Source organism: Dissoconium aciculare, assembly GCF_010015565.1.
Source record: "Dissoconium aciculare CBS 342.82 unplaced genomic scaffold K489scaffold_1, whole genome shotgun sequence".
NCBI lineage: Eukaryota > Fungi > Ascomycota > Dothideomycetes > Mycosphaerellales > Dissoconiaceae > Dissoconium > Dissoconium aciculare.
The window spans coordinates 2,587,785-2,614,539 of NW_022984951.1; the positions used below are offsets into that span (position 1 = coordinate 2,587,785).

General features: G+C 53.1%; 10 protein-coding genes across 10 annotated transcripts; 6 read left to right on the plus strand and 4 right to left on the minus strand.

The window, feature by feature from the left end:
• The first annotated feature begins 1,050 nt into the window (after positions 1-1,050).
• K489DRAFT_375994 (acid phosphatase) lies at positions 1,051-2,793 on the plus strand. Its single transcript, XM_033603811.1, has 2 exons — positions 1,051-1,741; positions 1,802-2,793. The coding sequence occupies exons 1-2, from the start codon at positions 1,105-1,107 to the stop codon at positions 2,587-2,589; spliced, it is 1,425 nt and encodes a 474-aa protein (XP_033464859.1). The 5' UTR covers positions 1,051-1,104; the 3' UTR covers positions 2,590-2,793.
• A 427-nt stretch (positions 2,794-3,220) lies between these two features.
• Positions 3,221-5,295, plus strand: K489DRAFT_29028 (uncharacterized protein). Its single transcript, XM_033600172.1, has 2 exons — positions 3,221-3,743; positions 3,800-5,295. The coding sequence occupies exons 1-2, from the start codon at positions 3,325-3,327 to the stop codon at positions 5,118-5,120; spliced, it is 1,740 nt and encodes a 579-aa protein (XP_033464860.1). The 5' UTR covers positions 3,221-3,324; the 3' UTR covers positions 5,121-5,295.
• K489DRAFT_349523 (uncharacterized protein) lies at positions 5,275-9,595 on the minus strand (the record flags this gene model as incomplete). Its single annotated transcript, XM_033602400.1, has 2 exons — positions 5,275-7,632; positions 7,723-9,595. The coding sequence occupies 2 exons, from the start codon at positions 9,593-9,595 to the stop codon at positions 5,471-5,473; spliced, it is 4,035 nt and encodes a 1,344-aa protein (XP_033464861.1). The 3' UTR covers positions 5,275-5,470.
• A 462-nt stretch (positions 9,596-10,057) lies between these two features.
• Positions 10,058-11,852, minus strand: K489DRAFT_349527 (D-galacturonic acid reductase-like protein). Its single transcript, XM_033602401.1, has 2 exons — positions 11,577-11,852; positions 10,058-11,441 (listed from the first exon to the last, which is right to left on the minus strand). The coding sequence occupies exon 2, from the start codon at positions 11,389-11,391 to the stop codon at positions 10,153-10,155; it is 1,239 nt and encodes a 412-aa protein (XP_033464862.1). The 5' UTR covers positions 11,392-11,441; positions 11,577-11,852; the 3' UTR covers positions 10,058-10,152.
• K489DRAFT_29238 (uncharacterized protein) lies at positions 11,484-12,018 on the plus strand. Its single transcript, XM_033600218.1, has 2 exons — positions 11,484-11,523; positions 11,583-12,018. The coding sequence occupies exon 2, from the start codon at positions 11,644-11,646 to the stop codon at positions 11,899-11,901; it is 258 nt and encodes an 85-aa protein (XP_033464863.1). The 5' UTR covers positions 11,484-11,523; positions 11,583-11,643; the 3' UTR covers positions 11,902-12,018.
• A 131-nt stretch (positions 12,019-12,149) lies between these two features.
• K489DRAFT_311487 (DNA primase) lies at positions 12,150-13,784 on the plus strand (the record flags this gene model as incomplete). The annotated part of the gene is made up of 3 exons (XM_033600784.1): positions 12,150-13,203; positions 13,256-13,572; positions 13,632-13,784. The coding sequence occupies 3 exons, from the start codon at positions 12,150-12,152 to the stop codon at positions 13,782-13,784; spliced, it is 1,524 nt and encodes a 507-aa protein (XP_033464864.1).
• Positions 13,785-14,909: 1,125 nt separating this feature from the next.
• K489DRAFT_386286 (aspartyl protease) lies at positions 14,910-16,408 on the plus strand (the record flags this gene model as incomplete). Its single annotated transcript, XM_033606211.1, has 4 exons — positions 14,910-15,202; positions 15,273-15,819; positions 15,893-15,963; positions 16,039-16,408. The coding sequence occupies 4 exons, from the start codon at positions 14,910-14,912 to the stop codon at positions 16,406-16,408; spliced, it is 1,281 nt and encodes a 426-aa protein (XP_033464865.1).
• Positions 16,409-16,679: 271 nt separating this feature from the next.
• Positions 16,680-18,230, minus strand: K489DRAFT_311335 (DHH family protein; the record flags this gene model as incomplete). Its single annotated transcript, XM_033600773.1, has 3 exons — positions 16,680-16,910; positions 16,962-17,904; positions 18,055-18,230. 3 exons carry the CDS (start codon positions 18,228-18,230, stop codon positions 16,680-16,682), a joined length of 1,350 nt encoding a protein of 449 aa, XP_033464866.1.
• A 3,573-nt stretch (positions 18,231-21,803) lies between these two features.
• K489DRAFT_29270 (uncharacterized protein) lies at positions 21,804-24,156 on the plus strand. The gene is made up of 3 exons (XM_033600229.1): positions 21,804-23,219; positions 23,325-23,522; positions 23,691-24,156. Exons 1-3 carry the CDS (start codon positions 22,237-22,239, stop codon positions 23,842-23,844), a joined length of 1,335 nt encoding a protein of 444 aa, XP_033464867.1. The 5' UTR covers positions 21,804-22,236; the 3' UTR covers positions 23,845-24,156.
• A 696-nt stretch (positions 24,157-24,852) lies between these two features.
• Positions 24,853-25,594, minus strand: K489DRAFT_29265 (uncharacterized protein). The gene has a single exon (XM_033600227.1). The coding sequence runs from the start codon at positions 25,343-25,345 to the stop codon at positions 24,932-24,934; it is 414 nt and encodes a 137-aa protein (XP_033464868.1). The 5' UTR covers positions 25,346-25,594; the 3' UTR covers positions 24,853-24,931.
• Positions 25,595-26,755: the final 1,161 nt, after the last annotated feature.

Below are 26,755 nucleotides of genomic sequence, written 5' to 3' on the forward strand. Positions count from 1 at the left end.
TCGTGCCTCTCAATGGTCGACGATAGTGTGTGTCGAAACATAAACGTACCCTACATTTACATTGATCTCAGAGCAATGCTGGATTAGGCAGGTCGTGGATCGCGATGTGACATCGTCTATCCTGTACTGCACTTGTACGTCTCCGATAGCGGGGGAGACGTGTGCGCGTGGGATGAAGCAGTTCGTTTCGAGAGACTGGCACTGCTACGGTCTTGTACGACTATCGTGCAAAGAGAGCTCGCCTTTGAGCGATGAACAAACGACTCAGAATTGGTCAAAGGACCAGATGACAACCAAGCTATGAGCCCCGGGAGTGTTGGACCTGTTGAACCATTGTGTCGAAATTGTAGCAGCGAATTCGTCTCGAGGATGTAGTCGTGACGTCGATCGCCCTGTCTAATTTAGCGCCGGACCGAATCGACGACACCAACACCATTGAATATTTGCACCTTACCTAGGTACCCTTTCTCTGCCACAGCATCAAGTAGGCCACTGGCGTTGCCCACTTTCCAATTTGCAATGTTTCCTGTATGCATTTTGACGATGCGCACGTGCTTATCGTCTCGAATGTATCCAGGGCGCAATTTCTACGACGGGTGATGCGTGCAAGTAAGAACAACATTAATTCAGCGGACGCTGGCTAGTGAACATGACACTGTTTCTTGCTCATCTCATCCATTCGCGATGGTCAGCGATCTGCATGATAACGATCCGATAACGCGACCAGCTCGTCGTCTCATTATGAGTCTTCAATGACAATGTCAAACGCGACATTCTCAGCGTGACAACCATTCCCCACGCTTACGTATAGAGGTCAAGCCGCCCACGGACTCACAGATTTCCCATCTGGACAGCAACGGAGAAATGCAAGTCATGCCACGCCGCATGCCGAGTTGCCGTTCACCGATATTCATCCTTTATCAGCCGAATAACACAAACCTAACGCACATGGACCCACAATTTAGAAGCGTCCGTCGGCCATGTAAGCATTAGGATCCAAGACACGTATGGGTGGGCCTTTGGTCGATCGTGTAGCAAACAATCTAAAAGCAATCTTCTTCGTGTTTTCGTTTTCTTCTTCCAATCTTCACCCTTCTCATAGAAATGTTGCCCATTCTCTTCACAGGTCTTGTCTGCCTGGCATCACTGATAAACGCCCAGACTACCAACGATGAGACTATTCTTGGAGTGTACATGTTCCATCGACATGGTGACCGGACCCCCAAGAGCTTTCCTCCCGCCAACTTAACAGATCTGGGATATGCGCAGGTCCACGCTTCTGGCCAGTACTACCGCAGTCGATACATCGCGTACGGCGCAAGCTACCGTGTCAATGGCATCAACAGTGATGTTGTCAAACAAAATCAGATCACCGTGTCCGCTCCATCCGATGTCGTATTGATGAACTCCGCTCAGGGATTTCTACAAGGACTGTACCCACCAGTTGGTAGCCAGCTCAGCTCGAACACGCTCCGAAATGGAAGCACAGTAGTAGCTCCGATGGATGGCTATCAGCTCATTCCCGTCTCCCAGGTGGCTACTGGCAGCGGAAGCGAAAACAGTGCCTGGCTACAATCGGCCAGTGGGTGCCAGGCGGCAATAGTAAGCTCGAACAATTATCTTTCAAGCGCAGAGTACAAGAGCTTGTATGACGGCAGCGCCGATTTTTACCAAAGTCTCCTGCCTGTCATAAACAGCACCTTTACAGCCCGCACAAGCAATTTCTTGAATGCCTACAGCAGTAAGTAGACATTCCACTGCTCGTTGCACGCCTGAAGAAAGTTTAATCAACGACCTGTAGTCTATGACTTGATCAACGTGGCCCAGATCCACAACACAACGAACTACAACAATTCGGAACTGATTACTTCCTCCATCTTCAAGCAACTAAGCTCCCTCGCCAATGCACACGAATGGGGGCTTGCCTACAATTCTAGCGACGACACCCGCGCCATCGCTGGTAAAGTCTTGGCCGCACAAGTCGTACAATTTCTCAACGGAACTCTCATGCGCACCAGCCCAAGCAAACTCGCGATCCAATTCGGGGCCTATGGCACTTTCATGTCTTTCTTTGGCCTGGCAGATTTGCCTGCAGTCAGCGACGATTTCAAGGGCATCGTGGACTATACATCGTCAATGGCGTTCGAACTATTCACGAATGGCAGCAGCACCGGCGCTGGGGACGCGTACGTCCGCTTCATCTTCCATAACGGTACCGCTTCCGCCCAGAGCCCGCCGAGCACGTACCCACTCTTTGGATCGAAGGCAGATACCCTCAGATGGGCAGATTTCGCCGCAGGCATGGAGAAATTCGCCGTTGGCTCAACTGCGCAATGGTGTACGGCATGTGGGAATTACACGGGCACATGTGCTGCGTACGATCCAAATGGCGAGGCGAAGAACTCAGCAGCTGCAACGAGGGGTGATAATGGCTTGAGCGCTGCTCTCAATGGTCTCATCGGCGCCATAGTGACGTTGGCTGTCATGTTCGCTGTCACGTTGGTTTTGCTGCTTAGTGGATTTAGGCTTGTGAACAAGCGTAGTCTCGTCGCGGGCCGCGAGACGACCGCAGGCAAGGAAGCTTCTTGAGTGATATACAAATTGAAGGGATTTTTCGCCGTCGATTAGGGATCGTGCAAGATTTCGAGGAATTGAATGGACAGCGGCCGGTTTGTCGTATGTGGCGATATTTGCTACTCCTAGATTCTAGAATTCAGGAGAATTTATAATTTCTTGATAGAAAACTAGAGATCTCTTCTTCGTAGTACCAAATGTTCAAAACTATAATGGAAGCCGTGCGAGCATCTGTGCCGCTTTTGGGGTGGACACTTTCCAGAGACTCCGCAGAGACTTGCTCCGCGACGACGCTGTACAAAACGAACCTGTCACCATCTCTTAGTCGTCTTCACGACACTGACAGCCCAGAGAACCCTGCATTTCTTATAAGGCAGAAAGAAGGACATTTACATTTGTTGTGAAAGCCATTTGCGTGTGGTCCCAGTCGCAAGTGTCTCACGCTCGTCTCCCATTTCGCTGCTGTTGACCCTTTCACGTGGAATCGAAGAAAAGAACCTGGATTGCAATGTAACAGAATGATGAATAACGAGCGGTACATATCTTTTCACGACTGGTCTGCGAGTCAATGCAGCACTTCGACCTTGGAACTTCCTGCATAAGATCATGACGGTACATTTGAAACAGGTCATATTGCGACAATCGTCACGTGTGTAACTCAGGTTTGTGCAACATTCACTTCCTTATATTGTCACTTGCAAATTTCAATCCCTCGACTCTCCTCTTGTCAATACTCCGAGAAATCTACCGATGGCCGACTCATCGTCACGCATGGAACGTCTCCTTGTCATCCTTGGCGGCGAAGAAAATCTGCCCCCGCGAGCCAAACCTGTGCTTGCGAAGGTGGAGGAGCCATTGTCACCCGAACCCCTTGATATCGTGATCGATTCGGTCAGTGTCACACAACCAAAAGCTACGGTGCACTCGAATACACCGTCAGCTCCGGCAAAATTGCACAAGTCTGCAGAACCGAATCCTGTTCAACCAGAGGTCGCACGTTATCCGTTTGATATTCGCAAGGGAGAATCGTCCACTCTCGGCATCAGCTTTGTTCCTTTCCAGGCTTTGACTAAGTACTGCTACAAATACATCCCGAACCACCTGGGTCAGAGAGTTGCATCGGCTTTTTTCGATGCCAATAAGATCTACGACACACGCACCTGGGACTTGTGAGCCGTTTGCAAGCGCGAGACTTTGAGCACCTCAATGACAATTGATATTACAGGTATTTCGTGTCGACTGACTATAGCGGCGTTCGGACTTTCGTGACTGAGGACCAGCTACAAAATCTTATTGACGACATCAATTCAGAGCTCAAGACCAAGCTTGCTATTACGGACCACAACCGGGCCAACGGACTCCTGATCGATTTCGACGACGTCTCAGATATTCTACGACCACGCTGGCTTGGACATTGTTCTTCGCGAGAACAATACCTGGACTGGACATCACGCCTTGAATCAGAGGCCCAAATGGCGCTGAACGAAAGACTAGCCGGAAGGGCGGACCTGGAGGCCTTCAAAGCTAAGATGGACGAAGCTGCGGAGGCGTCGAAGAATAGATCCAAGGCTAAGCAGAGCAAGAAACATGGTGAAGTCATTATCCGACGGCAGGACATGGCGAGGCAAAATTTGCGCGCTCAGCGATACCTGGCACTGATGAGTAAAGATGAGAATCTCGAGTCGAACCTCATCGATTGGAACATGTCTCTGGATTTTCCAACACCATACAACTTCGAGTCCGACGTCATTTTCATCGCCATCGATGTTGAAGCGAAAGAAAAAGCCTCGCACGAGATCACTGAGGTTGGTGTTGCTACGCTAGACACTCGGGATCTACATGATGTCGCGCCTGGTAACAGCGGCACAGATTGGCACAAACACATTCGAGCCCGGCACTTCCGCATCAGTGAACATCGAAACCACGTGAATCGAGAATATGTCCAGGGCTGCCCTGAAAATTTCGCCTTTGGCACAAGTGAATTCGTTAAGATTGCTGACATCGGCAAAGCATTGACGGCATGCTTCCACGAGCCGTTCAGCCGTCCAGATTCGTCGACTAAACCTACTCATCCCCCCGATGAAAGACGTAACCTTGTCATTGTTGGTCATGATCTCGGGTCAGACGTCAACTACTGCCGCAAGATCGGCTTTGATATCTTCAATCGTGGTAACATTCTCGACACTCTCGACACGACGGCGATGTATCGCGCATACGAGAACAATCCCAATTCCACATCTCTCGGAAGGATCCTGTATGGCTTCGACCTGGTCGGCTGGCATCTGCACAATGCGGGCAACGATGCAGTCTACACCATCCAAGCCATGCTTGCTGTTTGCGTGAATTCAGCTATGCGGAAAGGTAGCGCCGAGGCGGCTCAGCAGAGCGAGGCTGCCAAGGAGCAACGCAAGGAGGCATTTGTCGAACGTGCATTGGAGAACGCACAGCTGGCGAGCGAGGGCTGGGATCTTCCGCCAGATGCCGACGGCGGCGTTCCTGTGCTGCCTGAGAATGGCTCGGGAGACACCGAGAGACGCCATGATTGAAACAGGTTGCCCCTCGTCGTCTCTGACACTAGAGATCGACGTGAACAGCTGTCAAGGTGGATGCCCAAATTTTCATGAACAGAGATCAGTGAAAAAGGCGGATCGCGATGAGCGAGGGTCAAAGAAACGGGGTGTTCTTACGACCGTGCAGGAACAGCGGCGGCCAGAATTATGTTTGAGGTACGATCGTGCCAAAAGAAAATGTGATTCGTGATCGCATAATATTAGTGATAAACCCCCTGAACCTCCAGCAAACGAATAGTGATGTATGTCGCTTAATGCTACAGTCGCTTCAAGACCCCCCACGCGAAAAGAATACCCAGCAATCTGACATACAACACACCCACAAATCAAATCAACTCCATCCCGTCCGAAAGCCCGCGTGATTCCGATCGACAAGAATCACAATACTCCAGAAACTCCTCGCCAAGTTCAGCCACAATATGAGCGTCCTGGTTCCCATGACCAACCCCTTGTTCGCCCTGCCGTAACAAGCCCTCAATCCTGGCGCAATTGTCCTCCTCGCTCCGCACCCAATCCTCCCATTCGGCGAGGACGACGTCGCGCTCCACCCGGTTGACCACGCGTAGCGCCACGAGGAGGTCATGGCGGTAACGAGCGAGAGAGTTCCGGGTGCGCACGACGCGAGCAGCGATGCCAGAGGTCGATGGCGCGATGGCTGTGGAGAGGGCCAGCTTCTCGCTGAAAGTCGTCCGGCATGTCTTGGAGCTGTTTCGTCCGATGCCGGAAGGTGTCGAGGACAGAGCCGCCGTTGTGTCATTCTCCAGTGTGGGTGAGATGAGTTCGTAAATGTCTTGCAGGTAAATCGCCTTGCTGAGGTAGACTGTCGGCGTAACGCCGATTCGGCCCATGAATTTTGTGGCGCGGCGCTCTTGATACCAGACTAGTCCGTCGCGATAGCCATGCCAGCTATTGTAGAGGGCCGAGATGAGCAGCAAGCCGACGAGGAAGGTGTGGGCTGTGCAAACGCTGACTACACTGTTGCTGATGGCGACGATGATATCCACGATGAAAGAGACGCCCTGGAGGAGTTTGGATAAAACGTCGTGCAACACCAGGCGATGTATGCTGGGTGAGAGTCGCGCTTTCGTTGTCGTCAGCTTGTTTTGCAGTTTGCTCACGGATGGAGCTTGGCTGAAGTCTATCTGCGCGGCCTGCTTATTTACACCTATACTGCCAAAGACATCAATTGACTTGTTGGTCTTGCTTTGGGTGCCCAGCTTGCTGACTTGATCTGTTGAGATTGCAGCGAGATCCGAGGCATCGGCCCGAAGCACGTTATATGCTTCCCGCTCGACCAAATATTTCACGTAGCTCAGTATCGGCGATTTGTGCCAGCGTACGCTCTGAAAAATAGCAAGTTTGCATCGGGATTTGGCTGAATGCGTGATGACATATTTGGTTGTGAGGATAAATCGGTCGGCGTAGGGTAGGCGCCTGGGATATTTGGTGTTTGTGACCACATAGCACAGGTGATCGTTGTAGATGTCGATGGATTGAGTGTCTGCTAACACATCGGCGTTGTCTTGACTCGAGAATGTCCTCGTCCAGGGTCCGTTCTCAATCTTTGACCAGGGTGACTGCGCGACCTTCTCGCCCCACGTGTTCCAATAGTGGACCTGGAAGACAGCGCTCTTGTCACCAAAGATGACATGGAAGAGAGCCTTGGCACTGATTGTGAAATCTTTAGACATGCTTGCCTGCATATCTCGCGGTGCATAGTTTACAGGCTGTGCTGGCAGCTTGAATTTTTGTATCTCGCGACCAGTCTTCACAGGATCCCCGTAGAGGTTGTCGTCAATCCGCAAGCTCGTCTTGATATTCCTGCCTTTCTGTCTAGCTGGTATCGTCGCGCCGTCAGCTGCTTCATCGGCGGCGTAGGTGATGTCCTCCCAGCTTTCCACACTAGAACTGCGCTGCGGTACTTCGACCTCCAGCTTGATAAGTCTCTTCAAAATGGTCTCAAGATTGGCAGGCTCCGACTCCTGAGCGTTTTCCACCAAAAAATTAAGTCGTCTCTGCAGTAGTTTGAGCGGCTCGAGGAAGACTTTGACCGTTATCCTACGCGCATCGTCCTGCGAGCTGTTCTCTTTGAGTAACAAATACAGGAAGTCGCAATCACGACCAGGAGCCGCGGTGACCTCGGTGATGGTGTTAAGGCGCACACTCGTGATCAATACCAGTCCGAGATGATTCGAGAAGAAGTAAATCTGCCTCGGAGTTACGTAGACACGACCCGGAAATTCTTGCTGCTCATTCGGGTTCCACGTGGCTCGGAAAACGAGCACAACCTTCTCCTTTCGGGAAACTTGAGGGAAAAGCATCCTGAATTGAGAATTCTGTGCTTTTAGAGAAACAGGGTAATAGTTCGGATATTCGTTAGCAGCATCGTCTTGAGCAAGCTTTTGCGCTTCCATCGCAATGTCGTTGCCTACACTGACGGTCTTGCGATGTGATGGCGAGGAGCCTCTGATACCACCCGACACGGATTCTTTGGCCGAAGCATCGTTCATGCCATCCATAACCACTGAATCGTCTTGAGAGACGGTGGGTAATTCGAGCGCTCGCTCAAGGTCGCCACCTGTAGGCGTGTCTGGGCTCAGATCGTCGTCGAGTCGATTAATATACGCCCAATTGCTGCTACCCCACAGATTTGCAAGTAGTCCTGACGGTATTGAAGAGCCATCGGCACGACCTAAGCCATAACCCCTCTCTCCACCAACGACGATGGCAGTGTGGCTGAGATTTGTAGGCGCAGGCGGATTTGCCAAAGTTGAAGGCGCGAGACTGCTCATTGGCATCGTCATGCTTCGCTTGACACCCTCGCTCGCAGCCAGAGGAGCACCTGGGCCAAGCGGAAGGACATTGTGACTTGCTGATATCAGGCTCGCGATGCCTCCCGCCCCTGAGCCTGGTTGGTTCGCCGCCGCGCCACGCTTCGTAAGATCAAGTTTCTGTTTGATTCGAGAAGCATGCTCCCGAGCACCTTCACCGTCTCTATCAGGGCTGGCAACACGTCGTGAGAGTACGGCATCAGAAGTCGCCCGTTGGTGGTGAGCGTTTTCTCTGTCGGGCATGGAGGCGTTGGCAGAGAAGTCGTCGCTGTTTTGTACTGCATGTCCATCACCCGACTTCGCGGCAAATTCTGGCGCGATCGGTGGGCTAATTGCGAATGCCGCATCAACGCCAGAGATATGCGAGCTCCCGTGTGTGCTCGTGGGATCCTCCAACGCTTTGCGCTTTGCCGCTTCGAAGGCAGTGATCCATTCAGTGAGTTCGCTTTGCGTTTCGGCTTGCAAGATGATGCTAGCATCGCTGGTCTTCACCTCAAAGCAAAAGCGACGTTCTTCCTGAAACGCAGGCCTCACGCTGCAAAGGAGAACGCCAATCTTCTCGCTCTCTTCCACGCCTCCAGATCGCGTCCCTTGCATCAACCAGCCGAATATGCCATTTTTCACGAAGAACCACCTCCGAGACCATACCGTGCGCGGAGGACGTCCGGTGACCGAGCGTAGATACAGCCAGCCCTGCTTCTCGGCTTTATCCTGAGTCTTACCTTTCGAAGTAGCTGCAGCCGAAGCACCTGTCCCCAGGTATGGCACAGTCGACGCAGCGTAATCTTCTAGCTCACGAGATGGCCGTGAAGCTTGCTCTGCATTGTCTTCGAGTTGCTTGCGCGCAGTAGCCAGCTCTCGTTTGAAAGCACGTTCAGAATTCTCCATCTCCCTGCTCCACCCTCTGATTCGATCCATCTCGTGGCTAAATTTTGTGAATGAACCTGCATGCGCCTCTTTCGAATTTCTGAGCTCTTTCCATTGATCACAGAATACTCTTACGATCAGCTTGTCCACCGCATTGCGTAATTGTGGCGCCAGGACGCAAAAGTCCATGCTCGCTTTGAGATAGGCTTTTCGTGCCTCGTGCAGCTGGAAGGCATCCTCTCTCAGCGAAGATGCTTCCTTTGTCTTGTTTTGGCCAAGGTATCGACTTATGACGTTATCGAATGTGCGCTGTGCATTGTCCATCGCTCTTCTCGCATCCTTGAAGCTCTTCAAATCGCTGTTCATGAAGCTTCGGATTGGCTCGAGAATGGTAGCATCATAACGTTTGGCCACACGAAGTGTATGGTGCCAAAACTCTTTCGCTCCCTCCGCGTAACGTTGCATCGCTAGTAGAGTGTAGTCGTGATCCAGGATGGCCTCTGTGATCTGGTGCGGTGGAGTCGCATGGCTCAGAAACGTGTTAACCAAAGGCTCCAATGTGGACATTTCCGCGACCATCTTGGACACCGACTTGACATATCCATCGAGCCATCTTTCCACAGTATCGATCTGGTCACCAAAATGAGTGGCTGTCGCACGAAACGTTGGCGAATCGAGAGCTGCTTCTTTAAGCCCAACAGGGATCAGATTAAGCCGCCGAACAAGTACGGGGTTGCCTTGTTCTTCTGTCATAGCGAATGTTGGTAGTACATGATCGGACAATGCGATTCTTCAGGCACAGTCTCGCTCCGACGCCTTTCGCAAATGGACCTTGGTGGTCGAAAAGTGTGCTGTGAGTTTGTAGGCAATTGATAATTGTGCTGATGGCCCAATTCAGGGCCGAGAGGCACAGTCCTTCCCCGGACTGCCACGACGTAATTATGCGCGAGACCTGCATCAAAATATCCTCGAGCATCCGCACGCGATGCATGTTATACTATACATGAACCACGGCGCTGACAGTTACACACATGTTTAATTGCTCTCGTCCTCGGGAAAAACCAGATTACAAATATGAGAATGCGCCATTGCGCAATTAACATGCTCCTTTCTCGGTGTTGTCTCGCGATTTTCTGACGGTGAGATAAACCCTTACCTTTTTGGGTAGAATTCTAACAACAATCACATACGAGCCTATGTTGCTCAATGACGTTTGCGGATGAGCGACCATGCAGATTATGATATTAAGGAGAACAATTCTCCATTGCTGTGAGCAGCATATTTCCTCTGACGAATAAGGACGAGCCAATCTATTTCAAGGACCAGATGCCATCGTTTTCCTGAATCTCGACGGTCCTTTGCTCATCCAAGCTGATCCGGCCGGCCTCCAGGATCGCACATGTTCCAAGAGTATTCTTAAGTGTAGGCAGACCTCGCTTGTCCAAGTCATCCAAAGTCACCTTGCCATCCCTGAGTTGTTGGCAGCCATCGACAAACTTTTCGAAGCTCACATAGCCATACCCGCTCTGTCCAGCGAAGTTGCCTTCTTCATCAACAGCATATTTCATATAGAAGGGATTGTACCACATGAGCCCGGCATCGTCTTCAGTCACCTCATAGCCTCGCTTGGCCTGATTGATTCGGACCTCGCCCTTGGAGAAACCAGCGTGGAAATACTGCTGACTGTGAAGCCCTGCGTTCTTCGGGGCTGTCCAGCTTGCTGTGTAAACGCCTGTCGCCTTCCTCCTGGGGTCGCTTTTCTTCGACCAGTCAACCAATAGAGTTATGGTGTCCTCGGTGTCGCAGTCGAGATCGCTCGCAATGCCAAACGAAGCGCTCGCCGTGACACGCATGGGTCGGTATTCCGGGATCATTGATTCGCAAACATCGACATGATGGCTATTCAAATAGTAAGAAATATCTGACTGGCCGATCCAAGCTTTGAATGTCTCCAATTGTGTTTTTGGTTGGGACATGTAGCTATAGAAGTAATTGAATTCCCCCAAACCACCTTTGATAGCCCGCTCTCGTGCGTCTGCATAGGCTGGGTCGAAACGCTTGTGATGCTCAACGTAGACGAAAACGTTGTGCTTGCGGCCCTCTTGGAGCAGATGTTGATGTTCAGCCAGTCTTTTGGTGGCAGGTTTGGTGATCATGACATTGATTTTCCTTTGGATAGCATATAACGCAATCGGGTAATGAGTGGGATCAGGGGTGAATATTGTGATCGCATCGCCAGGACTCAGTGCATCAATTGCCTTCTTGTATGCCTCTTTGTCGACATCATTGTCCTCCGGAAAGGATTCAAATGAAGTGTCAAGACCATTGTATACCTCTTTGATGTTCTTTTCGAGATGAGCCCTGATGGCAGGAAACTTGCCACCAGTCGTTCCGACCATGCTCAACTTCCCGACTTTCCCGCGACGACGGAGGTCGAACAAGGTGAGTCCTACAACACCTACTTTCTTGTCCGATCCGGACTGCTTCCCGCCTACATAGCCGGTCGTATATTCGCCGGTTCCGACCATGCAGACATTGAGTGCAGCCATTTCGATCAATGTGAGCGACTCGTCGGCAGACTCTGGAAATCAATATCCTTCTCAAAGAAATAACATCGAAGTGTGTTTGTCAGAACATATGCCTCAGATCGGCTTCATGTGCTGTGCTTCCCAGACGTTGAGGTATGTATTGCCACAGGTACATAACCCCACTAGTATAAGCTAGCACTTACGGTCTCAAGGTGTTATGATCAGCTCTGCGAATATGTGCATCACCATGATCATTAGGTAACGTTAGAATGGATGATGTATGGAGCTCTCCTCATCTTTGTCCAATGGTGGGGCGAATGCGGCGTCGCTCATGCTCAAAGTAGCACTGATCAAAGGACTCCAGGGCTGTCTTCCACACTGTGGCTGCCCATCACATGTTCTCGCGACGAGCACGCCCGGGCGATCAAAGACACAGCAGCAAGATTTATCACGCAGGTACAGCGACAGTGGATAGCGACAGTGAGTCCCCAGGTGGATGTGGAAATCACATTTCATCAACGGAACAAATAGTACATGAACACCCACGTAAGAGATATCCACGAGATCAAGAGAATCGTAACCAAGTACTCGTGGTCCCACCAGTACAAGGATGCCTCAGGATAACAGTGGCCCCCGGCCCTGATCAAATTTCGAGCGCGTCCTCCCGCTTTGCGACGCGTCACCCGAGCGAAGAGCGCGTTCAATTTCATTTCTGTTGATAAGGCAGTCTACATGAGTTCGAACACTGTTTCCGTGCACAGTTCAAAGCATATTGCAAGATGTTGGCAGCTACATCAACTCCCCGAATTGACGCCAGAAAGCGTGCATCAATAAATCCCCGCAGGCAACAATTCAGCAACGCCAAATGGCAGGACGAGAGTTACCCTACGAGACTAAACTGTTATCTCATACCACCAACAGGCGATGTATCCCTCGAGCAGTTTGAAGAATGGGGCATTGCACGGCTCAAGGTTCTTTCCGAACTTGAAGCGTGTCAATTCCGGAACAAGACACCTACGGAGACGGAGGAGTACATGCGACCTCTCCTGAACAAACACCTACCACTGTCCAGCAATAGTTCGAGGAATACGGAAATACCATTGGAGCGAAAGCGCGATCATTACAGTCATTGGACGCTCCGCCTTGCGTTCTCAAGCACGCAAGATCTCAGACAACGATTCGCCAGATTGGAGACACAACTATTCAAGCTGCGAATGCAACAGGATGATACTAGGGAGAGGAGAGCGTTCATTGATGCACTACCCATGTCGTGGGAGACGGTAGATGAACAGGAGAAAGCATCAATGCTCGCCGACCTCAAAGCAGCGACAGGCTGCCAGAAGAGCGACGAAGAAAACTGGTTCAAAGTGGAGTGGGAGAACGTTCCGGAGCTGGTTGAGCGACGGCAGGTGCTACTCAGGAATGGAATGGCATACGTCCATGTCCGAGAGCAGAGCAGTATGGTCGCAAACGAGTTTTCGCGACAGCTCGAGGCCGGACTGGAGCAAGCCGCGCGATTTCTACCGCGCATGGACGAGGATACCCGCCTTGCGCCCATCTTACACCACTTGTCGCAATCGTTCGTCGCTCCAGACGCAGCATATGCCGAAAGCTCCAGCATCACAGATTTGGCCAGTTTCACAGCTGCATCTGTGGAATCAGAGAGCCAACACTTCCCGCTGTGCATGCAGAATTTACAACGAGAGCTGCGCAAAAACAGTCATTTGAAGCACTTTGCACGCTTGCAATACACATTGTTCTTGAAAGGAATCGGCCTGAACATGAACGAATGTATCACATTTTGGAGGAAGAGTTTCAAGCTGATAACGGATGGTGAGTTGAGATCGTATGTCCGAAACGATGACAGTTCTGACTTTTCTCGCAGATAAATTCAAATCGGAGTATCTCTACAACATACGCCACGCTTACGGAGATGTCGGCGGCGACGCGAACCGACGCGGTCAAGGCTATACTCCATACAGCTGTCAAAAGCTGTTATCGGAGGCTTTGCCTGCAGCTGGGCAGAATCACGGCTGCCCTTATCGAACGTACAACCCTGACAATCTGATCACACTTCTGCAAAGCGTGGGCGTCAGCGATAAGGATTTACTTCGCACCGTTCGCGAAGACGTTGGCAAGCAGAGATATCACATTGCGTGCAATCGCGTCTTCGAGTCCGCTCACAAGAGCGAGCTAAAAAAGGTATGTTCAGATTGCGATGGGTTTTGGCCGCATCAGCCGCTAATGACGTCGGTGCATAGGTCAAGGACGAATCCTTGTGGCCGGCGAGCCAATTGGACACGATTCTGCATCCGAACGATTACTTCAAACGCAGTTTCTTGCTCAGAAACCTTGATAAGATACAAAACGGCGACATCGGAGTCGTCAGTCCGGCCAGCCGACCGAGTCAGTGAGTCCCCTCGCTGCTGGATGAGCCACCGACTCTGCGATGGACGCGGTGACAGCGCAACTTTCTACATGACAAACGACGAACGACAATATATGAGCCAGTATGATATAACCGGGTGGCTTTGTTCACAGCGACATGGAAACATTGCCATCTTCGCTCTCGGTAGTAATAACCATGTGTCTGCAAGCGATACTATCCTGGAGATGCTCGTGTGCCCACGTACGCCTTCCTAATCGAGTCTGGGCGTGTTTTCCTTGCATGAACGCCTAGAGCGCGTGGCTGGCTTGATCATTGGTCGGCTTGGGCACCCCTCATGTCCCAATGCGTCGTAGATCAGCGCTTCCATCATTCAAGCATCACTAAGCAGTGCCAGCCAATACGACGGATCTTTCACAAGCAGCGGCGCAGCGCCACTCGCGGTCATTCTATCGCCAAAAAGGTATCGCATTGGCCCATGATTTGGAAAGGCATGCGCGTCCCATGCTAGACGAGCTCAACGCCTTGGACGTCGTGGACGCCTTCGCCGAACGCCTGGGGGTGCTCGTCACCCGTGGCAGCAGGCGGTGCTCCTGGCCAATCCGATCTGGGTGAAGCTTTAACCTTTTTCGCCGCCATGCCGATTAGCCACCAAACCGTGATCCATTTGACACGCGACACGTCCGTTCGAGCATTTCCTATCTTCCGTGCAGCCGTGCGGAAACGATGCTATCGGGCTCGCGAAAGACGACCGCCCATAACGTCCACCCACCTTTACGCGTATCGCTTCGCCGGGAGGTACTCATAGTGTTGTTGGTGCATCTTTCCCTGTATCTAGTGTTGCAACCACGATAACGCCACATCCTGCATTCTGCAAATACTCCGGGTCGATCGATGCTCCGTCTCGCGAAGTTGGTAGCCATGAGACCCTGACGTCCCGGCTAAGGAACGCCATTGGCGTCGATGATGTGTGTGACCGTGACACATGAGAAGGATGAACCGCAGAGGGGGTTGATGTTATTTGATCCTCATTGAGGAGATCAGCCTAGTTCCCCAGAATCCAAAAGATATATGATACGATAGTGTCGCGCATGTTTCTTCGATCGATCTCACCTCCAATCCCTCCCACCTACCTCTCCTCCATATCACAATCATGAAGGTGACATCTCTTCTCGCGCTGGGCACGTTGGCGCTTGCCGCTCCCACCTCCTCCAGTGAGCAAGGCGTCAAGATCCCCCTGTTGAAGCGAGGGTCAACCTTGCAGACCAACAGCGATGGCAGCCTGAATGTCCACTGGTTTTTCAACCATCTCCGACACACTCTACTGAAGTACAACAAGCGCTTCAGCTTACCCGAGTTCCTCCTCGAGTCGAGCGGACTGCTCAAGCGTGATACCGACGCCTCAGAGCCCTTGATCGATCAGAACGAAAGCGGTACTGATGAATTGTAAGTCAGCTTCTCCGCAGCAAAGCAACGATATCAACTCGAGCATGCGGTGCTAACGATTTCCCCCAAGATACTACGGCAGCGGCTTCGTCGGGGCTGCCAAGCAGGTCTTCACCTTCGACTTCGACACCGGCAGCAGCGACACGTTCGTGCCCGGCCCGACGTGCGGTACCGCACAGGGCTGCGTCGGCAGCACCAAGTACAACCAGCAGGGCGTGAACCGCGGCAACAAGACGACCATCACCTACGGCTCGGGCCAGGTGGTCGGCAACAACTACCTCGACAGCGTCACGATCGCGGGCCTGACGGCCGCGAACCAGAACATCATCTCGCTGACCAACGCCACGGGCTTCAGCAACACCGCCGCGGACGGGCTCATGGGCATGGCTTTCCCGGCCATCTCCAACTCCAAGTCGAGCCCGTTCTTCTTCACCCTGATCAACCAGGGCAAGGTCAGCCCGACCGAGTTCTCGTTCTACCTCGGACGGGCCCGGTCCGGGACGGCGGGCAACAGCGAGATGTTCTTGGGCGGTCGCAACGAGGCCAAATACACCGGCGCGTTCACCTCGGTCCCGGTGACGTCGCAGACATACTGGCAGGTGGCCATTGACGGCGCCGTGAGTCTTCCCGGCCGGATTTCCCGTCTCATGTGAAAGATGAGCTTGACTGACAAGGGAAAAATTGGAACAGAATGTTGGAAGTTCGGGCGTAATTGCAAACACCGCAGGCCAGGCCGCCATCGACACTGGCACCACCTTGATGTAAGTTCGGCCGTTCTTGGACCCCGAGGGGAATTCTTGCTGGCCGACGATCGGAATGCTGACCTGCTGTCATAGCATCGCGCCAACCGCCGCTGCCTTTGCCCTCTACGCAAAGATTCCCGGCGCCTACCCGATCCCGTTCCTCGGCGGAAGCACTCAGCTCTTCGCATACCCGTGCAATTCCAAGCCGGCGGTGTCGCTGACGTTCGCGGGCAAGAAGTTCGCCATCAACGACCAGGACTTCAACTTCGGGACTGCGAGCGAGGCGTTGGGGTTCTTCGGCTTCCTGTTCCCGGGGCAGTGCTTGGGGGGCATCGCCGGCGCAGACCTGATCCCGGGGAAGAGCCTGTGGATCGTCGGCGACACTTTCCTCAAGAACTGGTACTCGACGTACAAGTATGTGTCGCCGACCAGCGCGTCGGTGGACTTCGCCAAAGCTGTGTAGGAAATAGATCGCAGAGCAACGGATCAATGTGAACACGAAATTGTACATGTGACTTTGTTGGTCGGACAGCTCGTTGAAAGGTATGTGCTCCTCTCGAGAGGGCTGATTATGCACGCGTAGTCAAACCGAAATTGTGGCGGATGCCAAAATAACGCCACTCAGCTGAACCTGGTCCGAGGCAAGAATTGCCCGCAGTGACAATCCCACTCAGCCCATCCCGGGCTGGCTCTGCTGTGGGTGAATCACAGCAGGTCAGCCGAACCTGCTTCCATTAGCTGTCTCTTTTACCGAAATAACTCATGAGAGTGTTCGACTGTGCCGAATCGATGGCCTTTTTCGCTTTGGTGGGCGAGGTCTTGTCGCCGGGGTCCTTCTTGACACCCACCTGCATGCGTCGCATGAGCTCCTCAAACTCGCCCACTTCGACGATGCCGCCGGACGCCTGGACGTGGCCGCGGGCGAAGTCGTGGCCAAGCCTCTCCAGCAGAGGGAGCCGCGCCGCCTCCGCACCGCCTGCAGGATCGCTCTCCTCCTTCCCCTCCTCGTACCGGACCTCAGGCAGGCTTGCATAGCTTTTAAGGCTCTCGATGATGTTGACTTGCGGCTCCCTGGCCCTGGCACATCTTGCCACGCGACAGGAGAAGTTAACTCTTCCGGGGAGATATCCTTCGTTGGCCACGAGTACAATCTCGAGTGATTTGCTCTGCAGGTGTCCCGCCCACCGCGTGGCTATGACGGGATGTACCTGGGCCTGACTATTGATTCGAAAGACGGCCACTCTGCCGTCCACTGAGAATTTCGGTGGAGTGTGTGTGCATCGCTCCACTTCGGCGTTGACCTCTGCTCGAGCGTTCAGAAGCCTTTTGTCCACCAGCACCTGTGCAGGCTCGGTGGCGTCACAAAGGGCATCCCATGCCGAACGGACATCAAAGCGCGAGGTCCGACGAGGCGCATTCACCAACGATACCACAGCATTGAGCGTTTTCTTGGTGTAACGCTTCATGGTGGCCTTCATGTCTGGGAAGGGAGACTCCCATTTGATGGTGTTGCCGAGGTCGCCATGCGTGCCTACCACGCAGAGCCAGTCACATTTGCTGGCCACGTCCCCATGCAATGTGCGGCATATTTCGTACACCAGCAGAGATGACGTCGCGACAGGAGGAGAATTGCAGGCAGTGACATGCTCTGCACCCTTCGGGAAGTCAGTCGGCGTTGCGTGGTGGTGGTCGATGACGAGACCTGTGTGGTCTGCATCAATCAGAGGAGGGCCGGGTCGACTTCCTTGGTCAACGACAAAGATGTAAGCCGGCCTGAGCTGGAGCATAGCCTCCCTTTCCGCCTCACTGTGAACATTGTTTCCCTTGCTGAGGAGATGGACGTGGATCAAGTCCTCTGCCAACCCCAGGAGCAGCAGTGTATGACGGAGGATGGCGCCGGCGGAGAGACCATCAGCATCTTTGTCCGGAAGGATCAAGACCTTCGAATTCGACCCAGCGCTAGATGACACGGCAGTGTCAGTATCACCGAGAGGATCATCTTCTTGACAGGACATGCATCAGATGGACGCGATTCAGTGCAGCATCTGTAGACGGAGGGAGGGCCATACAGATCTCATGCAGGTGCTGTTACAGCGCAGTAGGACTTACGCCTCGAGGATAATCTCCCGCGCACGCTCGATTTCGCGCCTCGGAGCAGGCCACTGGACGGTGCCATCTTCGTCCTTGATACTTGGCGTGAGATGATATTCTGGTGGTGGTTCCGGCTTTGCCCGCTTCGTCGATGGGGTGCCAGATTGGCTGGAGCTCGCTCTCCGTTTGCTCATGGTCGAAGGCTTAGCAGAGGCGGGCTGAGATGCATAAGCACACCTCCCGAGGCGGGCATGTGCGAGGCTACGGCGCAGGGTGTGGTGGATGAGCTGCGCGCGCAACACTCGGTGGAGCATTTACTCTTTTCATCAATCGTGATCGAATCACGACGGACGGAAGCATGTGATTGCAATTCCAACGAGCACAAGATCTTGTTGATTCCCGATTCTGGCAGGTGAAGCCGCCGGAGATGAGTATCGGATGCACGTATGTATTGTATACAGTATTGTATTCTGCAGTATTGTATTGTACTGGAGGCGCCCGGCATACCTAGACTCCACCTCACTTGCGCTCGAAGTCCTCGTGAATTTAATGACAGTCCACAGGTATTATTATTGATTGGTCCTGACGTCATTCCCCATCATTCCAGTGACCATCAGATTTCACCTGCGAATTCTCCAAGAGTTATACGCGTCTTGTGAAGAACAACGGACTGATGATAATCATAATCATAATAACCTTTGATAGCAATGCCATCCTCTTCACGTGCAAGAACGTGCGGCCTTGCGCGTCCATGTGCATGCGGAGCATGTGTCAATCTCATAACCAGGGATCGCTGATCCTTCGCGAGATGTCAACCCCGATAACGATGACCCTCTTTATGCAGCTGTGCACACCGGCGGGCACGTTGATAAAAAAAACCACGCTGCTGGACCCTCACTCGAATTTTATTAGCCAGGAAACCTCGAACTCGGTGGTGCCCAGACGGTCCTTCTGATAATGATACAGCCTGAACGAGTGGAATCGAACAACACCGAGCCGGCGTGCGTTCATGAGGCTGGGTGAAGGAATGGATGCGCGATCTTGCGTCAATCGAAAAACATCATCTCAAGGGCGGCCAACAGGGTGGAAGGTGATGGTCTGAAAGATGGATGTTGAGTGAGAGAGTCTCTGTGTCTGCTACACACGCACGCACACCTCTTCACACCCACACACCCAACCACCCACGCACGCACACGCAGAATACACAACAGCGCCGCAATGGTGTGGCGTTTCACCAGACCCGGAAACAACCGAGAGGATTCGATGATGATCGAGGTCCCTCGTTGCGCGCGATTATTGCGCTGTCAGGACTGGGCCTTGGAGCAGCAGATGAAGAAGAAGAAAATGAAGAGGTGGAAGAGGACGGCCGCTATGGGTGCGGCACAGCATCACGGTGGTTGTGTAGAAAGATATACAGAAATAGGAAATAGAGCAATGAAATGAAGACGGAATCCACATGAGAGGACAAACGCCAAGTCTCAGGCTATGCAATACGGCGTGGTACTGGTTATGGCCGAAATCACCAACCATTGCGCGCGCTGGTCAACAAATGCATGTCCCGCTCGTGACGACGACGACGATCATCATCATCATCATCGTCATCCGCAGCAGCAGCAGCATGGCAATCACCATCACCGACACCATCATCATCAAGCGGAGGTGGTGTGCTCCATCACAGGTACTGTACGCTGTCTGTCTGTCTGTCTGTGTAGACACGTTCTGGCCTCCCACAATTCCTTATTGCATTGCGAGGGATCCCATGGATGGAGTCAATGGTCACGTGCGCCCGCCGCGGGAACATGGTGGTGGATGTCTTCCCCTCAATCGCACGCGCCCCGCGCCTCGGGATCCATGAATTTCCCCATCGATGCCGCCGCCGCCTGAGTCAAGTTGAGGAAGCGATGTGCGCAATTCCAACAGATCGGCCATGGGACAATGGCCTCTAGTACGGCACGACCAGACGGAGCCATCGAGGGCAAGCATACTCATCCTCTCATTAGGCGTGCCTGTGTATATCTCTTCTGATACGGCCGGACTGGAGAGAAAGGTTTTCGGGGGAGGGGAGCACCACCCCGATCGATGCATCTTGGGGATCACGGTCTATTTCGGGATGTGCCTCATCAGTTGGCAAATACCAACGTCGTTTTCGCTCTGCGAGGACGGATGGATGGGCAGACGGCATGGAGGGTGCGATCCCATTGCGGACTGATGCACGGTGATATGAAAGAAGTTCCTCCCTGTTTCATTACTGTATGATTGTTACAGCCCAGCCCATAATAATGATAATAACACACACATGGCCCAATAATCTTTGTCCCGCACGCGGCTGATTCCTCCCTCTCACGCCTCTCCATCATCAGCACAGGCCGAGCGGCGGCGGCGCTTGTCACGACGTATCGGCCAGAGCACAGTGCAGTCCCTCCAAGGTTACCCCGGTTCCTGACGGCCAGTGGTGAATGTTTGTACCTACAGTAGGCATAGTGCGGTAGGCGGTAGCATGTAACAGCTTCCAAGGTTATTATGTCCTACCGCGCTAAAGCCTTTTAGTGGTGCCTCGCGAGGACCGCATCTCGAAACCGCCGAGGCACTTTGGAACTTCATCTATCTTCCTCTCCCTTCACACACACATCCTCTCTCTCTCTCTTTACCCGAGGACTCCGCCATCCACGCCTCGCCTTCCACCCTGTGGATTCTTGAAGCATGTAGGGTGTGTGCGCGCCGAGCGTCCATAGCATGTAAGTACCGTGTCAGGTCTATCGACAGCCTCATGGTCCCCTCGTAATCAACCGGTCTTACCCCAAGCACGGTCTTGATTGGAGAAGAGTCTACTTCGAGACCGGGTGCTAAGAATAATCAAAACCGTTTCTCCGCGAAGGAGGGGGATTTTTTTGACGTTGACGTGCAGCTCATACTGTCCGATCATGCCCGGTGGTGGCCCTGTCATTCGGTCTCCTGTTGGCTGAGGACACACGCACACACACCCACACACCCACACACACTCCCTCTCCCTCGTCGTGAGACATCCTGCCGTCCTCGTGGCGTATTCATGCTTGAGCCGCCTCCGCATCAGCGCGTGAAAATCTTCCCATGCGCTGCGATCATCGCAGCACTCCACAAACATGCCCCATGTAAGTTTGGAATTACCTCGTGCTGGCGCTCCGTTGCTCGGCATCGAGGGATTGCAAGGTCCTTCGATTTGTTCTTTTTGTCGGCGTTCCTCCTCTCCATCCTCGTCCATTAACCGGGAACATCGACACATCTCGATGGACCGAGAGCCCGACAGAGGCTCAACCTAAGGTTTAAGCTTGGCTTCTCGTTGCGCTTGCGTACAAACCTATCGTCGGCCTCGTCGACGGCTGCAACCTCGCCAGATCGCCAGATTTCGGAAGCTATCCTGTCCACATAGCCTCAGCACGCTTGTCTGGCCACATCCTTAGTCCTGGTCTACTCCTCCCGATACCCTTACAAGTGGGAGTCTTCATTTCGACGTAAGCCGACACCATTCGGTATCGCATTTCGTGCTACGGCACAGGTCCCCAACACTCGATGTCCATGAGGGTTCCAGGGCTTCTGCTGTCTGTCCATGGTAAACTTTGAGCCAGCACTGCACAGTATCGTCACTGCGGCGGATCGAATATCCCGCTCTATAATATAATCCCTAGGTATGTATTGATGTCGGCCTGAGAGCCTGATCGACTTGTGATTGAGATCACTGACAGGTCGTCAAACTTGTTCAGACCACCACCACCACCACTTCACCCATTTCCACCAAAGTATCCCAACCTGGACAACGAAGCGGCACAACCACTCTGAAGATTTCGGGACGGATTGCTATTTCTGTACATTCTGATCCCCATCGCGAACCGGCGGTTATAAGCTCTCCTCTGCCCGGCGTTCTCGTCAGTTGCAGCGCTTGGGGTCGTACCGAGGCTTAAATCCAGTCACCCACTTCGACGACCTATACCACTGAGTTGTATAGATGCTCCCAATTCAGGTAGAGTGGACCTGCATGAATACTCATTCCACCATCCTGGCGCAATCAGTTGGTGTGTCCGCTAAAAGCCTTGACGTGTGCTGCACATCATCAGAAGAGGCTTGATCACGGCTGGACCCACTCGTCTGTTGCAGGCTTCACTCTTTTCTCTCCGAGAACCAAATTTCAAAGCACCACAGAGAACATTGTCGGTTTCCAGCAAAGAAATGTCTGCACAGGTGGTGCTGCCAGCAATCCATTCGATCAATATCACACATCAAATGCGGAATGATCGATTACCTTCGATCTTCGATACCTTCGTCGAGAGAAGCGCCATCCGGGCCGGACTCGAGGCAACTGCGGCAGCAGTCTTACAGGAAGCCAACAAACAAGCCTCGCCACGATACGAGCACCACGCAATACCGCGAACGGATCCAGGAATGCTGAGCTCACCATACAGTCGACCGAGCACGGGCCTTAAACTCCGAACACGATCGACGTCACTTTCGGAGACAGGCGTGCATCAGCATGGAACGACCCTCGCCAACTCGCCGTCGCTCTACAGACACGTAATCCAGAGAGACGAGGGTATGCCAGATCGTCTACCGGCTGTGTCTCCTCCCGCAGTCACATCGCCACAATCCCAACAACTCCCTTCGATCCGACATCTGCAACTATCCGAGTTGGCCGAAGTCGCGACACAGCAGGACACGCGAGCACCGCCTCAGATCTCACCGACCCATCGCCAACATAGCCATTCTTTGAGTTCTGCGACGTCCCGCTCGTCATCGAATCCTTTCTTCACTTTCTCGAATAACAACAACGACAACAACAACAACAACAACATCAACGGCCATGCTTCCTCGATGCCTTATCCTCTACGCAGGACTTCCAGCATCGGCGATTCATCACAACCGTTCTCCACCCCGAACTACAACCCCGATCGACGAGCTTCCGCCGCGACCGGGACGGACAGCCATCGTAACTACTCGGCTGGAAGCCATTCCTTCCGGATAGGCTCGCTGTCCGAGGAGAGCGCGCAGCACGATTCCCACATGGACGATTACAGCGCATCCCAGACCCCGGTCGATGGGATGATGTCAAATATGGAGAACTCCTCGCGGCTGCTTCCCCCGCTACCGGGCATGATGTCGTATAAGTGTGACCACGACGGCTGTTCCGCGACCTTCCAGACGCAATATCTCCTGAGGTACGTAGACTCTTCTTTCCCCATCGCACCCGTGCGCGCCCCGTCGTCCGCAGGCTCCGTCTCCATCTCGGCGAACGCGACTGACATCTCAAATTCTTTCCCCAGTTCCCACAAAAACGTCCACAGCTCCGTCCGCACGCATTTCTGCCCCGTCAAAGGCTGTCTCCGCAGCGAGGGCGGCAAGGGCTTCAAGCGGAAAAACGAGATGATCCGACATGGCCTGGTGCACAAGAGCCCCGGTTACATCTGCCCCTTCTGCCCCGATATCGAGCGCAAATACCCCCGTCCGGACAATCTGCAAAGGTATGAAAAATGAACCCCGTCGTGCTTCCCTGCGCCTTCCTACCCCGAGAGGGGTCAACCCGCCCCAACCGTAACGACGTCGGCGACCCGGAGGATGCGTCTCCACTCTCCGCTTCATGAATCACCGAGTCGTTCCTGCATACTGACAACATCTTTCACCCCCCGCAGACACGTCCGCGTCCACCACGTCGACCGCGACCGCGACGATCCCGCCTTGCGGGAAGTGCTGGCCCAACGCACCGAGGGGGCCCTGCGCGTGAACCGACGGCGCCGGACGCTCGCCACGATCAACCTCCAACACCGGCCGGACGACAGCTGCTGAAGGAGCTCTTAAAGAAAGCAAGATAGCCACCGAGCACGCCCCCGAACGCCGATCCGTTTTGGTTTTCCTCTTTTCCCCGGTTCGATGATGATTCACCCATTTTTTTGGAGTCGGACCCGCAATGCCTTTCTCCTCTTTTCCGTTTCCTCCTCGCGTCTTCACGACGACTCTCTCGTGTGGACACACTCCCTTCCTTCCTTCCTTCCTTCCTTCCTTCCTTCCTTCCTTCCCTCCATCTGTGAGGGGGAGCCCCGATGACCGACCAAGCGGCTCCCCCCAAAAAAAAGTTTTATACCTACCTGGGGCGGGTGGTGGTGGTCGATTTGCCTTTTTCACTTTTTCCCCATCCATGATGCCGTCACGTCATGACGTTTTGGGATTCCCTCCGTGCCGTCATCCGGTTCGCAATTTCGCTTCCTCCGTTTTCGAACTTTCTACGGAATCGTTTTTTGGGTTTTTGCATCTTCTCTTACGCCGAGGAAGCCCATCATCGGGCCACGGGCTTGCTCCGACCACATGAGTGAGGGAGGGAGGAATGGAGCCATTCAGAGCGGGAAAGCTGGTTTGGGAGGATTTCCCTGGGGGGCTTTTTCGGACTCTCACATGGCACTTTATTTTCCATCATGACGGACGAAGGAGGAGGAGGAGGAGGACGAGTCAACGGGAGAGGCAACCGGGAGGCGGACGACGAGCGAAGTCACATCATCGTTCCAGGCGGTGGTCCCGACACGGATCGTGAGCGAGCGGCCCCGGGGATGATTTGGGGATTTCTTTTCACAGCGCAGCATTGCACCGTGCTTCTTCTTGTTTTTCCTTCCCCTTCTTGGGAGGGAATTGGAGAAGCTTTCTCTTTTGTTTCCTCTTTTTTCTTTTCTTTATCACTCTTCTGCATTCTGGGGTGGGCGTGGGAAAAGCAAACCCGCGAATGAGGAGAGACAGAATCCGCAATTCCACGAAATGATAACGATGATGATCATGATCATGACGATGATGGCGAGAGCGAGAGCGAACGATCAATTCCCCTCTGCTCCCCCTCGGGACGAAGTCCATCTCTTCCCAAGTCTCTCTCTCTCCCTCTCCCTCTCTCTCACCATGTGCAAGTCGTGTCATGTTTCCCAAGGCTCTTCTCCCCACACACACACACACACACACACACACACACACACACAAGTCCAATGGTTTCATTTTTATTTTCACCGTTCGCAGATTCTATGAGAACAGTCCACCGTGTCGAACGAAAACCATCTACTGTATATCGTACGTGGGTGGAGTGGTTGGCTCGTGTGCCGACACTGTCCCTACTGCTCCTCAGCCGCCGGCCGCCCAGGCAGGACGGTGATGATGGTGACGATAATGACCCGACGGATGTTCTTCCCATCAGACGGAATTCCAATCCACGGGCGCTCTTCCGAGGGACGACTACTACCCCTACCGTCACCGTTCTGGGGGACAATAGAATAAATAAATAAATAACAATGACCACGGATTGTTCATCGGTCATCGCGGTGGACTTTCTTCTTCTCCGAATGTCGCCGTGCCATATATGGCGGCCCGCCGCCGGTGGGAGATCTACGGGTCACCCACCTGCCTACCTAGCATCGTTGTGCTTGACCACAGGACGGTCGACCCTTGGACCTCCCATCGGACGAACCTGGGCGATTCTCTGCGCTACAGGACCCGCCTCGGGGTTGGTTGAGAAGCGGATGCATGACATCCATGGATGGTCCCTGATCACGGTCGTCGTGAAGAGGAAGAGGAGTGCTGTCTGCCGGTCAGGGGAATCCTCCCGCGTTGGCGAATGTCTCTCTCTCTCTCTCGTCTGGGGTGTTTCTGTCTTGCGAGCATTTGCCTAACCGGGGAAAACTCAGGATCAACCCGCGGAGTCAACCCCGGACGAACGAGGGCGTTGTCGTCGATGAGTCGGGGTTTCGTTTCACATTTCGCTCTTCCTCCCCCTCTCTCTCCCCCCGGTTAGCTACAGTAGGTCGTGGAAGTGTGATGATGGCTGAGCGGACTGGACGTCTGCCTCTTACGTCCCTCGACCAAGCCGCGATGGGTAAACGTGTCTTGGTTGCGGGCGCAGAGAGGATGAGGATGAGGAGGCAGCGGATGATCACGGTCGTCGTGGGAAAAGAAAGGCGCACGGATTTCAGCTACATGACATTACATGACATTACATTACATTACATCCATCCATCTATGGATAGATCCCATGAAGATCGGAGGTCCCATGATGCACCCTCGTCAGATGGACAGACGTGACGACGGATGAAGATCCCTCCTTCCTTCTGCGAATGACGATGTTTGGGTTTGGGTTTGTTCTTTCACCTTAGGCGAGGGATAGGTGATGATGATGATGATGATGATGATAGTGATGATAATAGTAATAATAATGATGATCGTGATGATGAACGCCCAGGAATTCCGATGAGACACACCACCACCATCCGCCGTCGTCATTTCGTCCGTCCCAGACCATGTCGTCCAAGACTCGCACCACCGGGAAGGAGGTAGGACGACGACTCGAGGACGCCCGCTTGATTATACCTCGTAGTACTGTGGTATTGGGGATTGATTCTCCCTCGTATAGAGAGTTTCGTCTATAGCAGCGACGAGGGACTCGAGGAGGTCGTCTCCATCTTACACTATCATCATCATCATCATTGTTTTTATTGTTGTTATTATTATTCTTATTGTTATTGTTATTGTTATCCCTGAGCTGCGGCTTTTTCCAAGACGAAACATGACATGGACGGGCCCGTCCGTCCGTCGGTTGTTGTTGTCTTGCAGCTTCGGTGGTGTAGGGGTGTGTATGTGTATGTATGTATGTGTATGTGTATGTGTGTATGTGTGTATGTGTGTATGTGTGTATGTGTGTATGTGTGTGTATACCTAGGTATGTGTGTGTGTG

What these genes read in the sequence shown, in the direction of transcription:
- K489DRAFT_375994 (XM_033603811.1), top strand. Translation starts at nt 1,105, where the DNA reads ATGTTGCCCATTCTCTTCACAGGTCTTGTCTGCCTGGCATCACTGATA. An exon ending in TTTCTTGAATGCCTACAGCA is followed by an intron (nt 1,742 to 1,801) that starts GTAAGTAGACAT and finishes AACGACCTGTAG; the next exon opens with TCTATGACTTGATCAACGTG.
- K489DRAFT_29028 (XM_033600172.1), top strand. Translation starts at nt 3,325, where the DNA reads ATGGCCGACTCATCGTCACGCATGGAACGTCTCCTTGTCATCCTTGGC. An exon ending in GACACACGCACCTGGGACTT is followed by an intron (nt 3,744 to 3,799) that starts GTGAGCCGTTTG and finishes TTGATATTACAG; the next exon opens with GTATTTCGTGTCGACTGACT.
- K489DRAFT_349527 (XM_033602401.1), bottom strand. Translation starts at nt 11,391, where the DNA reads ATGGCTGCACTCAATGTCTGCATGGTCGGAACCGGCGAATATACGACC.
- K489DRAFT_29238 (XM_033600218.1), top strand. Translation starts at nt 11,644, where the DNA reads ATGATGTATGGAGCTCTCCTCATCTTTGTCCAATGGTGGGGCGAATGC.
- K489DRAFT_29270 (XM_033600229.1), top strand. Translation starts at nt 22,237, where the DNA reads ATGTCTGCACAGGTGGTGCTGCCAGCAATCCATTCGATCAATATCACA. An exon ending in CAGACGCAATATCTCCTGAG is followed by an intron (nt 23,220 to 23,324) that starts GTACGTAGACTC and finishes TTCTTTCCCCAG; the next exon opens with TTCCCACAAAAACGTCCACA. An exon ending in CGTCCGGACAATCTGCAAAG is followed by an intron (nt 23,523 to 23,690) that starts GTATGAAAAATG and finishes CACCCCCCGCAG; the next exon opens with ACACGTCCGCGTCCACCACG.
- K489DRAFT_29265 (XM_033600227.1), bottom strand. Translation starts at nt 25,345, where the DNA reads ATGACCGATGAACAATCCGTGGTCATTGTTATTTATTTATTTATTCTA.